We start from the raw sequence: 18085 nt of genomic DNA, 5'->3' as shown, positions 1-18085 counted from the left end.
TTGGGGGGGGGGGGTGTCTGAAAAAGAAACCTGAGTTTGTATGTCATAATCTGACAAGATGTTGTCCACTAAATGCTAACAGTTTTGCTGTGTTGGTTTACTTGTGTCCTGCAGGGGAAAGGTTCTAACACCCCAACCCAGGAGGAGTTTGTCCCCCCAGACCCTGACTGTCCCCTGAGGGAGGCAGGCAGCCAGAGGATCCCCAAACTCACTATAAAGGTATCATGTGTCTTCTGATACATGTAGAGGTTTCTTACTAACAAAAAGGGAAATGATTCAAATTGAATACAGATCCATATCAGGGGTGCTACAGGTTTATGTATAATATGGTTAAGTGTCTGGGAAAACATTGGAGAGAGGGACGTAATACTTTCTGTTAACAGTTGCAAATCTTTCAAAACTTAAAAGTATTTGGAAAACATGATTGTTAGATGAGTAATTTTGTGATAAAGGTCAGGAATAAACTTGTATATTTTCCTTCTTTTGATGTAGAATAGATGGTACAGATAGTACTGTGACTCTTGATTGTTTTAATATCAGGCCAGAGAGCACTGTTTGAAGCTCCTGGAGGATGCACTCAGGGAAAACTTTCTCCAGTACTTCAGAGACAACCCTGCCAAGCAAGCTGCCAGGTGAAATATGTTGTATGATTTAAGTGGTGTGTCAGATTTAGAGGATGTGGATTCCTTTTCCTGCTCAGTTTTTGTGAACAAGGTTGAATTAATAATTTTGTTCTTTGTTCCATTTCTTGACTCGCCTTCTTGTATAGACATGAAGTGTGTTTCTACATTGTTGTACGTATACTGACTACAGTTATTATATTACCCATGTACAGTGAGTGGGAACCACAGTGTTGTGCAATAGACGTGGAACATGAAGTGTTCCGAGCCAGTCGTGTGGCTTCAACCTACAGGATGGGTGCTCTTAAAAAGGTCAAACATCTTTTTCCTAGATTCTGCACGTGTGTAGACAGGTGATATGCTAGGGTCATTGCAGTCCAGATCTTAATAGGTCTGTCAAATTTTAGGCTTTTCAATATATGATTGTATTAATTGTCAACAAAACTAAACTGATGAATGTTACAGTCAATTTCCGGCTTCTTAATTTGTTAAGTTAGTACAATACCAGGGTTTATACACATTTTACCTTAAGTGCGATCATATTATTTGTGTGATACCAGTTGAGAATTTTTTTTGTTCTACTAATACATAGGCTTTATTTGACTTTCTCAAATAATGTTTCACATGCAGAAGTGTACTCCTGCTGTATGTGTGAACATCCCCTTTGTGAAATTGAACAACCCTCACAACATGTATCTTTGTTTCATCAGGTTAATGAAATCAAGAACACAACCAAGAAGGGGGACATACACAGCTCCCTTGTACCTAACAACAGTTTAAGTTCTGCCAGCAAAACCACTGTTAAAGAAGAAGTAAACCAACAAGAAGATGGCAGGAAGAACAGCTCAGATTCTAATCACCCAGCAGAATTTACTTCTCTATTGCAAACTGTAAAGGTAAATAACTGCTTTTTAAGCATCGGCTGTCAAGCCTAAATGGCTTTATACATGTAAGTGATTTACAATCAGCAAACCAACAAAGCAGAGCTGACTCAAGGCTGACCGGTAACGTCATACAAAATGTACTTATTTTGCTTTTTGGATTCTTGCGTTTAAAAAAAATCACTGAAATATCAACAAAATGAAAACATTGTCTGATGGTAAACTCTATACCACAGTACACACAGATTCAGAGAGTGAACACAGTTGGTCAAATTTTTCTTGCAAGTCTCTACTATTAGAAATGTATTGGCATGGCCTAAGAAAGGCTTTTTGTCTAAGCCTTTATACTTGGCAGTAACATTGTAATTTATCATTGGTACACTACCTGTGTGAAGTGACAGGTCGTGTTTCTCCCTCCCCTAAATCAAGATCACAATCTAGTATGCAAAGAAAGCCCCTGTTTGCTCTCCTCTGAGTTTTAGTGCTGTAATTGTTGAAGCATGAATGTGAAGTACTTAAAAGGTACTTAACGACAGAAAGGAATGTTAGACAGATATGAGGACAGAAATAACTTTTTCCATAACTTTTATTGAACACAAAAATGTTTGATTTACAAATGGTCAACTTTGTGTTTTTTTGTAGGAAGAAAAGAAGTCGTCTTACAGCTGCAGCTTCCAAACTGCTTCCAGTCTGCTAAGATCTCGCTTCAAGTCTGAAGACATGGTTAATCCCAAGACAGCGTTTAAGCCAATGGCTCCTTCAAGTAGCGAAGTTTACCAGTCTTCAACAAGTCTACTAGAATCAGACTCAATGTACTCTCTAAGACATTCAAGCAGTCTAGGGTTTCAGACTGCATTAGACTTGATGAAAAGCAAAACAACAGATTCAAACATTTCTACAACAGGCTTCACCACAGCTAGTAATCTTCTGGAAAAGGAACGGCAAAAATCAGCCTCTGAGTCTCTCACTGGGGGATTTCAGTCCGCTGCAACACTTCTTAGAAGTCAGTATTCAGTCCCTACAAGTGGTGAGACCTGTACTAACAGCACCTTGAAGAGGACAAGATCCAAGACCAAGAGCACCTCTAAAGATCGTAGAAGTGGAAATTCTGGAATGAAACAAGCTCCTATTGTCAAGTACTTCTTTGAGACAAATAGGTAAGTACTATAAACATGATTACAAAATTATGATTTCCACTTTTGTAAGGCCTTAAATGGCATTTTCCCTACCTACACAGTCAAATACAGTGATGTTCAATGCTCATACTGCAGCCACCCTTTTCCTTGAACTTCTAGTCCTCAAATGTCTTCTTGTAGACATGATACAAAAAGGCCAGTGTAGAGATGATCACTTGTTTTTAGTTCTCTTGCTCAAATGTTGTGATGCTCTGATGATTATACTGGCTGTAGATACCAGGAGTAGTAGTCCATGTTGACTGCCTTCTCCCCAGCTATCAGCCCGGTCAGTGTCATGATCAGCTCTCAGCAGACTTTTGTCCCCTTTCTTTGTGGCACGATTTTCTCTGAGCGCCTCAGCTTGGCTTCCTGCTGCTTCTGCAGTTGGATACACTGCCTCCTCTGGAGCACGTTCTTCTTCAGGTCCAGCCTGTCCCAGCGGAATTTGAACTGGACACCCCCCTCTGTCGGAACATCCAGCTGTAGTTCTTTGATTTTGTCCATGAGGTCCGAAATGTCGGACTGGAGTGATGTTAGATCGGCGTTGTTCTGTTCCAATTTCTTGTCTTCACCAGACGCTTCTGATGCTTGCTGCTCTGGTCCCTGAGTTTTGCACTTTCCATGTTTTGGCTGGTTGAGGTAGGTTTGGTTCTTGAGTAGTGCCCCAGCGTGCTGCGTGCCGCTCTCAGCCATGTCTGAAGGCACACTGCCAGGTCCGTTCAGTTCAGTTTGCCGTATGCTCACCCTTGACAGACACATACCTCTGTTGCCAGGTTGCCTCTTTTCTTTTAAACATGTGCAGTGGGCCATTAAGAGATTGTTTGTTTCCATTATCCTTTTATAGTTTGAACATGTACACGGTTGTGCACCTGGCATAGTTCTGTTGCTGTGCCAGTTATCAGTGACCTGACCCTTTGTAGCTGATTTTGCTGACTTAGAAAGATGATGCAATAGCACAAAGTTTACTAGAATTGAAATTATGACTAGTTTTAGTTAGTCTCAGCTATAACATGAATTCATTCTTTTTTCTGCCTCAGGTCAGAAGATCCAAGACAAAAAAGAAGCTTGTCAACCCAGGTGAATGACCTAAAAAGTTTTAAATTAAGTACCTTTTGCACTTCCCAAGCAAGTACAGTATAACATCAGCTCCTGAAAATCATATGATAGTCATAATGGTTGATTTTTTCAATCAAGTCTACTAGGAAGAGATTTCTTGCACCATCTTTTATGCCTTTCCTGCATACATTGTATGTCCTACTATTGGGTACCAATAGTTTGATTACAATGAATGAATGAATGTTACCTCCATTTGCAGGAGGAGACTGCACCAGCAAAGAAACAATGCAAACAAGCAGCAGCCCAGAGTACAGCTACACTAGGTACATGTAGAAATCCATCACAAACTGTGAAAACACCAAACAAAACAAACAACAGCCAGAATTCTGCCAGTAACCGTCCAACTAGAAACAACAGATTATCACACTTGCAGAACACAGGAAAAGAAAAATCGGCCTCAAACGATCAATGTAGCCAAAGCTTGGACAAGTCTGCAGTAAGTAACGGGAAACCTCAACATGACACACCAGACCTGAATGATGAGCTGAAGAATGCTGCTGATATAGTGGTGAGGTACCTCACACCCTACTACAAGGACGGGAGATTTGCATCAAAGGTGTGTACATTAACAAACAAACAAACAAACAAACAAACATGCTGTATCTTCAAGCTGATTAATATGTATTTTTGAAAACATTAATGATATATGTACATAATAGCATTTACAGGTAATGAAAGTTTCTCCATAGTTATTAATAGGTGTGTATGTATGTATTATCATTATTACATAGTATATGCTACTGTTTTGTTGTTGTGTGCTAAAAAGCTTTGAACACCTATTTTGATCCTTTCTTGTAGGACCTGTTCAAGGCATTTGCCCGTGTGCTGTCACACAAGTTAAAGGATGATCCAAGAGTTAATACAGACAATGGTAAGTACATGTTGTTTTTCCACAGAAATAAGTCTTGTGTTCTGTACATTCTTGTTTGTAGTAATAATAATAATAATAATATGATTCCTGTCAGTAACTTTAAATGTATTCATCTTAAGGTGAAAAATTCACAAAGAATCCCCAATATCATGTAACTTCCATCGAACAATTTGTTTGCCTGAATTTCTCTATATGATGTGGTAGCAACCTTTATATTGACAAGAAAATTTCAACCAATAACAGAGGCTTTGTTTTCTGAAGTTTGGGGTTTTGGCAAGGATCTACTTTTTGATTTTGTATCATCAATCAATCAATCAATCAATCAAGCAATGAATGAATGAATGAATCAATCATTTTTCTCTTGACCCAGTGAAAGAGAGAGCGAAGGGTGCAATCCGACAGTACTTCAAGTGTCACTCCAGCTGTTCCAGTGAGACTGATCTGAAGGGCCTGGTGTGATGCAGGTGTTGTACATACATTTCAGGGCTCATAATACCACCTGCATATTATGCAGGTAAAATTGAAGCTGTACCAGGTACTTCTGATGTCCACCTGCAGCCAACCCACACTGGCCTATGACAGAACCAGACTGTGATGTTAGGGTGACAGTAGTATCCCCAAAATGCATAATCTTCATAGTAGCAACCTTTATTAGAGCAGGTTGCAAGATCCAACCTGTTACTGCTCAGAACATCTTGAAACAATCTTGTCGAATTTTTTTGCTAAAAGAGTGTTACATGCACCAGTTGAGGCATGCTGAGAGGGCATGTCGGACAACTCTAGCACTCTCTGTTAGTGTTACAGTTTTTCCGTGCCTCTGTTGTATTTGAAAGAATTAATGTCTATTGCAAGATATGAACTGCTTGTATACATCTTCCAAGCATTCACTCATGTGCCATCAATGACTTTTGTTGCAAAATAGATACTATTATGAAACATTAATGCAAGTTAATTTAAGACAGAAAACATACATGATATCTACTTTGATTTGTTGCATGAGAACTGATTCTAAAGTCAGGTTTTGACTGTACGTGATCACTAGAAGTGTTTAATGTTTAGGATTACATGGTGTTGTTTGTCATTACAGTTCTGAAGCTATGCATGTGCCAAATGCTAGTGAATGAGCCTACAGAGTAACACATCTCACTCTGTGCTCTGTCAAGTTAACTGGAGGGTTTGTGGCAGATGTAGCCATTGTGTGAGTGGTCTACATTATAAGGGAAATTGAGTTCCTATCATTTGCAGATTGTCACTCTCTTGCAGGTACTTTTTGTATATGCTGTAATGGCAAATTCTTCTTTAAAAAGATCTGTTAATGCTGCTATTATAAAGACCCGACTCACATCGATCAAAAGTTATGTTATATATTGAACCTCTTTTGTACTTCAACATGTATCTCATACCAGGTATCTACCATGGACCAAATAGGAGCATTATTAGCATTCATATGTAGCTAACTGAGATGATATAAAAGATACTGTAACTCTCCCTTGGACAAAATAATCCTTCCTTTACAACTTCCCTTTGCAAAGTGTTGGTATAGAGCCAAGTAGTGTTGACTGTTTGAAATATTCTCCATGTCTGTGCTTCAATTGCTGCTACCAAGGACATTATATAGCTGCTACATACACGTGTATGTGACGCCCTCAACCAAAACAAAAGAAGACAGTTAATGAGCTGGAAAGCAGAACTGCTGAAATGTTACGGATGGGCAGAGGATATTTTCCTATTATATAATGATAGCAAAGGATACTCGTTGACAAGGAAAGTGCCTGATGTTGAAATGTTACCAGACATGTGAAGGTCAGTTTCAGCTTCATGTTTACATCTAGGTGGACTCAAGTTACATTGCACATGAAAATATTACTGCTAACAATATATATATTGTCTTTACATCTAGACACATTTCTTTAAAGTGTACTAGAAAACTGTCTTTGTCATAAAACTGTCAAAGCCAAGCAAGATTTTTTTTCAATCTCACATTAGAATCAACATTTATGTCACAGAAACACTAGCAGGACAAGGAGAAGATGTGTTTACACACACAGTAGGACATTTTACAAAATGTCCTTGGTTTGCAGAATGTGATGTTTGAAAGTTCCATTCTGCAACAGGAAACTGATATAACAAATTAAAGAAACACAGTACTCTGTTCAGAAGAATATTAAAGATCATAGCAAATTTGCTTCCTGCTTGTTATTCTGTGTGTCTCTAAAGTAAATGCAAACAGAGTAATTGTGTGACTGTGTATGTCAAAGATACCTGAGATACTAGATGCAGATATACTGTTCAGCACCAAGGACAAGAATATGTCAACTCATTCCCTGCTTTTCTCAGGTCTAAAGCATTGCTATTGTTGACTGATTGACACACTTCTGAGGCCAGTCTTACCAAAATTATTTGTTTTCCATACTAGGCCACACCAGTTTGATTTCTTAGTCCTTACCTTGGATTAAAAAGATTATGTATCAAGGTCAACATGAAAGTAGAGTCTGAGGGGAAGGTCTATAATTAATGATACACAAAGTTTCAGAGAGGAAAAATATTTGTAGATGTATTTAGATTTTGTATTTAGATCATAGTTTTCCTCTGTCATTTGTTTTCATCTTGGCTTTGCTTCATATTGTTTCACCTCAGATGTCTGAAAACCAAGAGATGCATTGGTATGGCCGAATCTCAATTTTTGCAGGAATGTTTCAACATAAGTTGTGTCGTGAGTTCCATGCAGATATACATACAGATGTGTTTGAAAGAAAAATTGGTTAGTGACCTGGACATTATACAATTTGCACAGCAGCCAAAAAATAATAATTGGTTTGTCCTCTGTTTAAAGGTGGGAAAACAGGTTTACTGTATAATTGTAAGTTACAACTCTGGTGGAATATTTCATTTACTGGGTCAAAGGGGGCAAACTGTAAACCTTAGTTTTAAACCCAACTCCTTCCTTTGAATGTCTCAGACACATGTATCATTTCATGATTAATTTCACACATCTCATAGAGCAAACTTGGTGGTGGTAATTGTAACATTTTGGTCAGTCCCTCAACCCCCATTATGTTAATGGTAAGTCCTACACAGAGGTTAAGGAGCAAGTGTAGTTTGTTACAGGCAACGTGACTAGAAACTAGTTGCCCATGTAAGCAGCAGTTGTGATGCTGTTTGACTATCAAGATGTGCAAAATATGTAAAAAGAATGCAAAATGGAGCATGTATCTGTCGTGGACTCTGCAAGTAGTTTGCTGTCAACGACCCATGAAACGAGCGCCATTGTTGTGAAACTGTTGACCTTTTGAAACATGACAACAACAGGGAGCTTGAGTATGGAAGGCACAGATGAAGTTGTCATACTTATAGCAGGGGGCAGGAAGTTTCCTGCCAACAAGGCCTCGCTCATCGCCAGCAGTGACTACTTCAAGGCCATGTTTTCCAGTGGAATGAGGGAGACGTCACAGGTATGTATGTCTAAAACAAGTTATTGTTAAATCATGCATGACTTGTGCATTTGGTAATAGCCTGCATTTATTTATGAAGATTTTTTACAGCTGTTGAAGGATTGACATAATAGGTGAGTATCACCTCTTCAAAGATGTCAAACCTGAGACCAGACTGTAAAGTTTGAACCACTCACACCAGGAAGGACCCCTGCTCTTTTCGACATCATGTAACGATAATATGTAAAAATATCTGTGAATAGCTTAATCAGGTTGGTTAGTTATTAGGTTTTGATTACACATTGCCTAAAGATGTTTACCAGGCCCACATTTAGTCAATATTTTGTTTAACTGTACAACATGATCCAGAACATGGGTAGGTATTGACCTAATCTGCAATTTTCTTATCAAGTGCAATAATCATTGTCTCTTGAGAGTACCTAATATCAACAACATAATCTGAAAATACAATTGCAAACTGGAGCTTTGTAAAGCTGAAGGCTTTCAGCCAAGCTATCCTACTTTGGAATGGCACAGAGTTGATATGGCCTGGGTCCATTGCTTAGCCCAAGCTTCCCTACAGTCGATGGTGGAGGTGCGCCCTCTGGCAGCTTGAAGGTAAAGTGCTGCAGCAGATATGCAGTAAACAGGAACAGTTCCATCTTAGCCAGCTGAGCACCAAGGCAGGATCGACGGCCTGAATGACAGGAAGAAAGATGCTTTAAATCCATGGCGTAAGTAGCTAAAACAAAAAATAAAAGGTTGCATTTTTTAAAGTGCAAACACATATAAAAAGGAATAATTTTTAATCATCTCCAACACATACAATCATACAAAATACAGTACAGACTATTTACCAATTGAGAATGGTATGAAGGCATCTTTCTTCATGTACTGTCCTTGGTTGTCCAGGAAACGTTCCGGTTTGAACTGGTCTGGTTCCTCCCACAGACTAGGGTCCCTCAGGACTGACCACAGGTTCATGTGTACTGCGGTGCCTCTGGGAATGTCGTACCCATGAATGGCGGTATCACTTGACGTACAGTGAGGAACTGTAAGGGGCGTCACAGGGTTGATCCGCATTACTTCAGAAATGACCGCCTCTGTGAAAGGCAGCTCAGTGCGTTTGGCTGTGGTGGGAGAAGCGCTGTCTCCAAACACACGGGAGATTTCCTGCTGAGCTCGTTCTTGTATATCCGGGTAGATCACCATGTAGAGGAGGATCCAGTACAGACTCTGGGATGTCGTGTCAGTTCCAGCCGCTATCAGATCATCAATGATTTTATGCAGCTGTGCATTTGTAAAGTTCTCATTTTGTCCACTCTTTATTTCCTTCACGTAGATGTCCACGAAGTCTCGGATGTCGTTTGAATCAAAGTCTCTCTGATGTTCGTCAGCCTTCATCTTTACAAATTGCACGCTCCTTTCGTTGCTCTCATGAACCTTTTGTGCAGATTTGCCAAGAATAGGCAGATGGCGGAGAACAGGTGAGAATATATTGATGATGATCGAGGCTCTTAACCTGGTGTCAATGGTCTCCAGGAAAGTCTGGAAGTCGTTGTCTTGGTAATCGTGCCTCGCCCCAAATGTGATGGAGCAGATGACATTGGTCACGGCCTTCTGTAACATGCTGCTGATGTTGAATGGTCTACCATCTAGGGGAGAAATAGGTCATAGAGAAATACACATTAGCTCCACCCAGACATTGCAACAAATGATGTCAAAAGGTCAATACACATGTACAGCATTATTTTACAGTATATTGTGTGCTTTCTACCTGGTCAAAAAAGGTTTAAAGCAGCTGATAGGACTGACTGCTTGAAAAATTGACTTGAATGTTAGAGATACCATGAATGCTCCAGTATTACCTAACAAGGATTATGTGGGGTTTATGAGAATTATTCACCAGTCCTGATAATGTCCCTACTGAGGGCTTCTGCTTCTTTCAGGATTTTGCCCTCCAAGCTTCGCCTTCCAAAGCCGAAATCACGCAGGCCTGACATGGTGAACTTCCGCTGTTCCTTCCAGACGGGACCATAATGAGCAAATATAATACCTGTAACATGGAACAAAACAAAACATTGAAACAACATTCTGCAAGTCCAAAATGATGCTATTTAAACCGGATGGTGGTCATTCACGAAATCTACTTATCATTTCTACAATTCCGATTAATGCTTTGTCAAAGCATGGAGGTAAAAAGTCATGAAAATGCACTAAGTCTTGCAGTTCCATTAAAACAGCTAGAGATTTCAGACTTATACCACTTCAAGAACTACTCAGTACAGTGCACATACAAATCTTGATGAATGGCAAGCAGCCAAATCAGGAGCTAGATCCAAAAATTGAAATTCTGTTGTAGCACTACAGAAAACTGCTTGGGAAGGATCTGATAACGTCTTCTGGAGGTTTTAACCTTAAAGACATAACCATGTGCCCATACTGAATATCATATGCTTTGAAGTTATATTCTATCTATTACATATAACGTAAGTACCATGACCATCCGTAAATCTTGGTCGATCTGAAAAGATTTCTGGCTTGTTGACCAGAGCCTCTTGGATGTTGTCCATGCCATTGATAACAACAGTAGGAAAAGGACCGTAGTAGACAGTGAAGACAGCACCATACTGCTGGGCCCACTTCACATACTGTAAGTGTGCCGAGTCCTAAAAACAACAAAATCACATATTGGGGAAAAGACTATTGGAGGCTGCATATGATGACATCCTTTTAGTCAAATTAATTATAAATTGTAAATTAAAGAAATAATTATAAGCTGTCTCGTCTTCTAACCCTGACATTCCCTGACAGTCTCTGATCCTTTTTGAACTGGGTTAAATGTTGTGTCTGCCTTCTTTGGTGCAATCCAAGTGGAAAAAGTAGTTACTGTTATCATATTGGGTTACTGTGGCAATAACTCTGGTCAACAAGCCAGAAATCTTTTCAGATAGACCAAGACTTGTCTGAGTGTCCAAATTACATTGTTACCAGTCTTCATCCTTGCAGTATAGAACTTGAAAACAAACTTTGAAAAAGCTTTTTTAAGTGTCACAAAACAAACACTGCAGCTCACCTGACTCAGAGTCAACAGGTTTCCTATGAGTGGCCATGGGCGTGGTCCAGGGGGGAGGTTTTGGGGCTTCTGGAACAACTTGTACAACAACACAAACACAAACACAGCCAGGAAAACTGTAATCAAGTTAGTATAGTCACAAATCACTGTGGCAAGGAGCTTCAAAGTAGACATTATGCCAGTATTCTGACTGCTCTCCTGGTTGAACCTGTTTTTACCTGCTGACAAAGTCGTTTGAGGTCACAGGTGTGAGGGGCAAAATCCAGTGACCTTGCTGTGACCTCTTAAGGCTATTCCATGGTACAAAAGGGGTGTTCTCATATACATGTAATGTAATTCTCATAACTGTTACAGTTAAGACGCTTTTTACTTTGCACACCCTGTCCTTGGCCTCAGAAAATTATTTTTTTTCATGTCCCAGGGTACATTCCATTCCCAGTAACAAAATTTTCTGTAGACAATGAATCAAGTTTATTGCCTTTATTAAAGTCATTCTTCAACCTTCTTCTGCAGGAGGAGGTAAATATTCATGGAGTGACGTCATGTGGACTGGAAAAAGCCCTCCAATTCATAACCAAGACCAAACTGGACTTGTCTTTGGACACAATACGGGAAATTCTGTCCACTGCCTCCTACCTGCAGATGACTGCTCTATTACAACACTGTACCTGTCATCTCAAGTCTATCGTAGACATAAAGAACTGTTTAACAGTGTATGACCTTGGTCAGGAGTTTCACCTGGATGATGTGTGCATCTGTGTTGAACCCGTCTTGAAACAGAGTTTTACCAACATCTTAGGTTCAGAAGTTCTTGTCGACATTCCCTTCAAGTTGTTGCTGTCCATATTGAGCAGTGATGAAGTTTGTAATTTCCTTTTGTGTTTCTATTTTTTTCTTGCATGAAGGCCATTTGTAATGATAAATTTATAGACAATGTTGGCATTGATTAGGCATAACAAGAGATGTAATTTTGTAAGTCAATTTGCCTGATTCATTCAGTCAAATGTTGTCCAGCACAATAACTGTTAAATCAATCATAATATTACATTCACCATCATACAAAACAAATGCCCTTTTCTGTTAAAAAGTTGCTGGTTGCTGAAAAGGATGTGTTCAACGCGGCCTGCAATTGGCTGTATCATGACCGCGAGGGTCGCATGCACCAATCAGATGATATTCTACAAGCTGTCCGTTTTCCGCTGATGACGGCATCAATGTTAGACAGAATCAGAAGGTCTCCTGTATCCCGTGACTACCCTAACTGTGTGGCCTTACTGACGGAGGCATCAGACTATCACGCAGATGTCAACGGTCAGCCACTGCGGCAAAGTCCGCAGACGGTTCCCAGAGGAGCCACGTCACACGTCCTGGTAGCAGGAGGGTTAACCTGGGAACTATCCCATGATGCCTACAGTAATATACTCTGCTATAACATAGAAGCAAAGAACACTTCAAGCTGGGAGGTGCTTACCAATATGCCAGGTACTGATTTTGCACAAATACAAGTTCATAAATACTTGTAGTTGTTTCTGTGATGTAAGCCTTCCACTAAAACTTTCAACTTAAAACTGAAGGACTTATAACAGACTGATTGTTGACATTATCATTTGTATCCCAGTTTCTTTTTCCTCTTATCTTTCAATGTCCAGGAGATATTGCACGCTCTGGACACTCCGTGGCAGTAGTTGGAAACTTCCTGTTCCTTGCTGGTGGGTTAGGTGGGCAGTCACTGGAAATCTTGAACACCGCACATCGTTACAACCCACGCACGAACCACTGGCTGGAACTGTCCAACATGGAACAGTCACGGATGCAGTTCTGCCTCATCCCGCTAGGCAACAGCATCTATGCAGTGGGAGGTAATGTTATGAGGTTTTGGCTCGATTGAAACTTTCTTGTATCTAATGTAAGAAGCATTGCCATACATTAGATATCCAGCTGTTATGAAATATATTCAAGATTTATTAGTGTTTGACTGTATTATGTCATGCAGCATATCAATTTGATTACAGTGTATCAATGAGACGGTTATATATACCTAGTATCCTTTCATATTTTGACATCCTATGTATTCAAGTGCATCCTATACCATATGTATTACAGTGTTATAACCAAAGTATTTCTAATTGTTGCATTTACAGGACTCAACATGCAATGGAGATTGGACAGTGTGGAGCGGTTCGACATCCAGAAGAACAGTTGGAGTGACTGCAGCCGTCTGCGGCAGCCCTGCAGTGGCCACGCTGCGGCAGTCTGCAGCGGTCGCCTGTACGTGTGCGGGGGAGTCAGTTCTGCCGGGGGTGTGCACGACCTGGGCGCCTTCTTATCACAGATGGTGTGCTACGACCCTGAGGGAGACAGCTGGACACTGAAGTCACCGATGGCCATTGGGAGAGCTTTCCATGCAATGGCTAGTGTTAATGGTGCTATTTATATTGCAGGTGAGTTGGACTCTCCAAGCAAAGGCTTAGGCTTGTTTTTTTTATTTTTCATGTTTTAGGCTTTTTTTTTCTGTACTTGGGTGGTGTATTGGATACTGCCTGGCCAATTTGATACTGTCTTGCAACCACCAAAAGATCTTGGAGTTTCGGTGAGTTGTAATTGACATGGCCCTCACCCATGGCTTCTGAAATATCTTCTGTGAGATGCAAAAGGGCAGGAACGACTGCCAAACATCAAAAGCTGTTTTATAAGACTCTTACGACTAATGTTAGTAATTAGCTGAACATCTTGTTCTCATACAGGCGGAGGAAATGCACTGCTCCGGGGGACCTTACTGGACGTGTCTGCCATCGAAAAGTACGACCCAGCCACTGACCAATGGAGCATGGTCAACTCTATGGCCACGCCCAGATGTTACATGGGCGTGGCGACCACACCCACCAAGATTTTCCTCCTGGGTGGACAGAGTACGTGGGAGGGGCTATCCCAGACTGTGGACAGGTATAGACCCCAGGAAAACCAGCTGGGGGAAGCAGAGGACATGCGGCTGCCAGAGCCGGTATATGAGGCTGAATGCTGTGTCCTGGTACTTTCCTTGATAAACAGAACGAGGGTGAAGTTTGGTAAAACACAAAGATTATGAAAACACGGTCCATTTTGGAACCCTAAATGGTTGATCAGATGGTACTGAAATACTAGAAATGTTGATTAGAGGTATAACCTTGAATGGGAACTAAAATTCACTACTTTGTGCAATCCAGAAGTGGCATTGTTAAACATTGCACACTGTATGTCATATTTCCCGGATATAAGACTCTGGGTGCCGTGGACAGGTTTCAGTATGACAGATAATGCACCTACAGTTAATTGGCATTTAAGTATACCAAAAATATGATGCTGGGTATCTTTATTTCAATCTATACCAATTCAACATGTAGTCATCATGTCCAAGAACTTGTCTAACATTGTGCGTTAAGTACATTGTCATATGAATGATATTAGTTATGTTTTTTAAGTTAAGTTAAGTTTGTCAGGATAATGCAACTATTGAATTTTTACAACGTATATAATATTGAATTGTTATTTCAGGCACTATAATATAAAACCTTAATATATGATTTACATGTAACATTACTGATTTCTGCTTCATTAGCCCTTACAATTTATGCTGGATTGTATTGAAGTCATAAAATATCGCGTTTATTTCTTAGCTAGTATCTAATGCTGAAACGTTGCACTGACTAGTTGGTAAAGTACCAAATCGCAGTTTTCCAGCAAATTGGTAATCTACAAGAAAAATTGGTTACCGGTTACCAGTTATGTGATAAAATTATAACAATATATAAATATTTAGGCATACCTTGTGGCTATGTGCCCACAATGCAAGTATTTGTCTACTGAAAATATATCACCACAATAAAATTCCAATGAACAAAGTTGATATTAAAATAACTTAAATCAACTAGTATTCACCTATGGCTATAGAATAAAACAATGTTTGGAATTTTCTACGTTTGTCAACCTCCAATTTGCTAATCTTCAGGAAAAGTCATTACACTTGTTTTGTTCTCAAAAGTTTGTGTATTTTTTACCCAATTCTTATTTGAATCAAGGTTCTGATAAAACCTACAGGTCATTTGTATCATAATCATTACAGCACCTTCAAATTCATTTATACTGGCTACAGTTGTACATGTTACATACATCACTACTTGTAAAAAGAATCATAATCATACATTAAAAATGGAAAGGCATGGATTTGAATTCTTCTTTATACTTTTCTTAAGAATTAGTACCGTTAATACTTGCACATTCTCTACCTAGGTTGCAGAGAACTGTCATGTCATGTTGTTGTGAACGTTGTCCATGGAGCTGGCAGCCTTTGTTGCCATGGCAACATTGACAGCTGCTTGGTACGCCAGTTGGGGCGGCCTGTCCTGACAGTCCACCAGGTCTGGTACCTGTAGTAGAGGTAGTGATGGTTAAAAAATCATTATCAACTCACTGGTATTACACATGATAGAAGCTGAAATAAGGTCTACGGATGCATGACTGCAATGTACTTCTGTTGTAGTGATTCTAAACTATCACAAAGGCTTTTCTGGACCTGCATTGCAAATGTTGTAACTGTTACAATAAGGAACATCATTTTGAACATTTCCACTTCTACCAACCCAACAGTATTTTATAAATATGGCTTTTTCACCAAAAGACGACGCCTAAAGCTAACTTACCTCAGCAGACTGCACGAGTACAGCTCCAGCTTTCTTCAACTTCGTCTTGGTTCCCTGAATCCCTTCTTCTGACACCCCACAACACGCGTCTTCAATAAGAACAGTCCTAAACCCGTGTTCGATTGCATCCAATGAGGTAAACTCTACGCAGACATCCGTGGCGATACCGCAGATGTAGACGTCCGTGATGTGCCGTTTCGCTAACTCTGACACCAGAGGTGTGGCGCTCTTCTTCATGTTGTCCCAGAATGCCGAGTAACTGTCCACATCTGGGTCCAGCCCTTTCCTTATAAGGATGTGGTCATCTACTACCTGTCAATCATAGGAAGGCATATCTGTCACTCTCATTTGTAAAGTGTTCAATTTGTTAAGTGTTCTAGCCAGCCTTAAATTTTTTTCCGTCATCTTAATTCTGTTTGATGTAACATCATGTTGTAACATCAGCTGGTGTGTTATGCTGAAAGGCAGTTATCCCGGCTACACAGATACAGATGTTGTGCTCAGGTATGACAATCCTAGGGGTGTCTGGGGACATTTTTAGATTTTATCCTCTGAAACTCTTTTTCCTACATTTTGAGGGGCAAATTTTGCTCATAGACTAAGGTTACTTGAACGACATCTCTTTTTGTATCTGATCATTAAAAACTGATTTTTGTCCATCAATGATGACAGATAGGGCAAAATCTTTTATGGATAGACACTGGCTAGAACACTTAGTTTGTTACACTCATACATCACAATGCCATTCCTATTCACTATTAAGAGTTAACTCAAGGTACCTTTAGATCTGGATGCAGCTCTGCTCCCTTGCTATCCTGTACACAGTGAGTAGGCCACAGCTTCTGTTCAAACTTTTCTGGACTAGCAAAAACCACCGTGTCCATGACTTGGGCAGAGTCAGCTTTAATCTGAAATACAAGGTTAGTTAAAAAAGAATACAGTCAAATAATATGCAGAAGTTGTTGCTACAAGGATATAGAATCGGTATTGGTTCTACTGATAAAATATTCCATAATTTAGTACTGGTGTGACATTTGCTGTTTATTAATGACTTCAAGATACTTAGTTTATTAAGTTATTGATAGCTGTCATTATGTCCACTGACGTGTACTGCTGTTTTGTATTGTTAAATCTTGTGATCTATTTTTAACCATCATCTATACATCCTCTCCAACTTACTTTACTAGTGTCATGTATCTCCCTGAGTTTTACGTTGTCCACAAAAGAGCAGTGATTGGCCGGGTGCCAGTCTGCTGTATAAACGACGGCGTCAAACGACACGGCGTCCAGCAGGTGGTTGATGGTGGGGATGATGTCGGTGCCGTCCTCGTGAGCCGGGCAGTGGCGCACGGCCAACGAACCATCGATAAAGTCGTTCTGCATGTCCACCACTATCAGGGCAGATTTGCAATCTAGAACCTGCATGACACAGAAGAAGATTTAGTTTGAATCCTTACCGTAATTCTTGATCCAAGCTTTAAACAATACAACAACACAATGTATACATGGACAATGTACATTCAAATTTCCAGACATCTTCAAAGCAATTTCACAAAATCTGTTGCAAATGTCATGTTAAGATCAGCACTGAGACATTTTAGAAAACATTGCTTAAAGTGTCTTATATTTCTTTAAGATTTTCATTAAGAAGTTCTTCTATTGGTTATCTCAAAGTTGCTACATGGTAGTAAAGGAGTCAGGTAATCCACAGTATACTGGTGCCTGCTTACCTGTCTAAGCCAGTAAAACCACGCTGTCTTAAACTCACTGAAGTCAAGTTTTCCATCCTAAAATACAAAAACAGGCACTAGTAGTGAGGAGTGTTGGAACATGTGGGTGTAGTGCTTCAATCCATAGGTCACCAAACATGCAAAACAGTGTCATATGACATTGTAGTTCTACATTGCATGTTGACACTTGATGAATGCTGTGATCTTATAACAAAAAGATGGTGTGAATGTTCTACAATAAAAGTATTACCTTGTTTGTGTCCAGGAGTCTGAATATGCTGTCTGTCTGTTCAGTGGTAAGATTGTAGGTCTTCTTGCTGTTGGACAACAGTTCTCCACATAAGGCATGAAACTCCTGGTCATTCAAGAAACCATCCCTGAAAAACAGAAAATCTGTATTATAATAGATGAACCAGGTATCATTTCAAGTTTTCTTCTTCTTTCTTCTTGTCCGGTTTATCGTCTGTTGTTCCCCGTCTTTCGAGGGTTAGACGTGCTTGCACAGTACA

General features: G+C 39.9%; 4 protein-coding genes across 6 annotated transcripts in view; 2 read left to right on the top strand and 2 right to left on the bottom strand.

Moving 5' to 3' along the window:
• Window positions 1-6832, top strand: part of LOC109467877 (ATP-dependent DNA helicase Q5-like) — a 37532-nt gene extending 30700 nt beyond the window's left edge. The window contains exons 7-15 of the mRNA XM_019765984.1: window positions 115-219; window positions 541-632; window positions 836-932; window positions 1331-1516; window positions 2144-2658; window positions 3714-3753; window positions 3992-4348; window positions 4591-4663; window positions 5034-6832. Coding sequence (XP_019621543.1) covers window positions 115-219; window positions 541-632; window positions 836-932; window positions 1331-1516; window positions 2144-2658; window positions 3714-3753; window positions 3992-4348; window positions 4591-4663; window positions 5034-5122 — 1554 coding nt within the window. The 3' untranslated portion in view covers window positions 5123-6832. The remainder of the gene's footprint in view (window positions 1-114; window positions 220-540; window positions 633-835; window positions 933-1330; window positions 1517-2143; window positions 2659-3713; window positions 3754-3991; window positions 4349-4590; window positions 4664-5033) is intronic.
• Window positions 6833-6937: 105 nt separating this feature from the next.
• LOC109467888 (kelch-like protein 32) lies at window positions 6938-15180 on the top strand. The gene is made up of 6 exons (XM_019765999.1): window positions 6938-8115; window positions 11684-12031; window positions 12259-12652; window positions 12820-13029; window positions 13312-13611; window positions 13915-15180. Exons 1-6 carry the CDS (start codon window positions 7960-7962, stop codon window positions 14253-14255), a joined length of 1749 nt encoding a protein of 582 aa, XP_019621558.1. The 5' UTR covers window positions 6938-7959; the 3' UTR covers window positions 14256-15180.
• LOC109467880 (cytochrome P450 2U1-like) lies at window positions 8141-11637 on the bottom strand. Of its 2 annotated transcripts, none has more exons than XM_019765985.1 (5): window positions 11057-11637; window positions 10592-10763; window positions 10001-10150; window positions 8952-9749; window positions 8141-8791 (listed from the first exon to the last, which is right to left on the bottom strand). In XM_019765985.1, the coding sequence occupies exons 1-5, from the start codon at window positions 11342-11344 to the stop codon at window positions 8613-8615; spliced, it is 1587 nt and encodes a 528-aa protein (XP_019621544.1). In that variant the 5' UTR covers window positions 11345-11637; the 3' UTR covers window positions 8141-8612. The 2 variants fall into 2 exon arrangements, with proteins under 2 accessions (XP_019621544.1, XP_019621545.1); XM_019765986.1 differs by having other exon boundaries at window positions 11171-11637.
• A 29-nt stretch (window positions 15181-15209) lies between the features above and the next one.
• LOC109467881 (pyrazinamidase/nicotinamidase-like) overlaps window positions 15210-18085 on the bottom strand; it is a 4415-nt gene continuing 1539 nt past the window's right edge. The window contains exons 2-7 of one of the 2 annotated variants that reach the window (XM_019765988.1): window positions 17827-17953; window positions 17577-17633; window positions 17026-17265; window positions 16626-16754; window positions 15847-16158; window positions 15210-15573 (exon numbers count right to left, since the gene is read on the bottom strand). In XM_019765988.1, coding sequence (XP_019621547.1) covers window positions 15451-15573; window positions 15847-16158; window positions 16626-16754; window positions 17026-17265; window positions 17577-17633; window positions 17827-17953 — 988 coding nt within the window. In that variant the 3' untranslated portion in view covers window positions 15210-15450. Of the gene's footprint in view, window positions 15574-15837; window positions 16159-16625; window positions 16755-17025; window positions 17266-17576; window positions 17634-17826; window positions 17954-18085 lie in introns of those variants that run through there. The other variant, XM_019765989.1, reaches the window with a different exon arrangement.

Source organism: Branchiostoma belcheri, unplaced genomic scaffold, assembly GCF_001625305.1.
Source record: "Branchiostoma belcheri isolate BF01 breed outbred unplaced genomic scaffold, Haploidv18h27 scaffold19, whole genome shotgun sequence".
Taxonomy (NCBI): Eukaryota; Metazoa; Chordata; class Leptocardii; order Amphioxiformes; family Branchiostomatidae; genus Branchiostoma; species Branchiostoma belcheri.
Note: the sequence above shows the minus strand (reverse complement) of the source record. Positions and strands in the feature narration are given on the sequence as shown.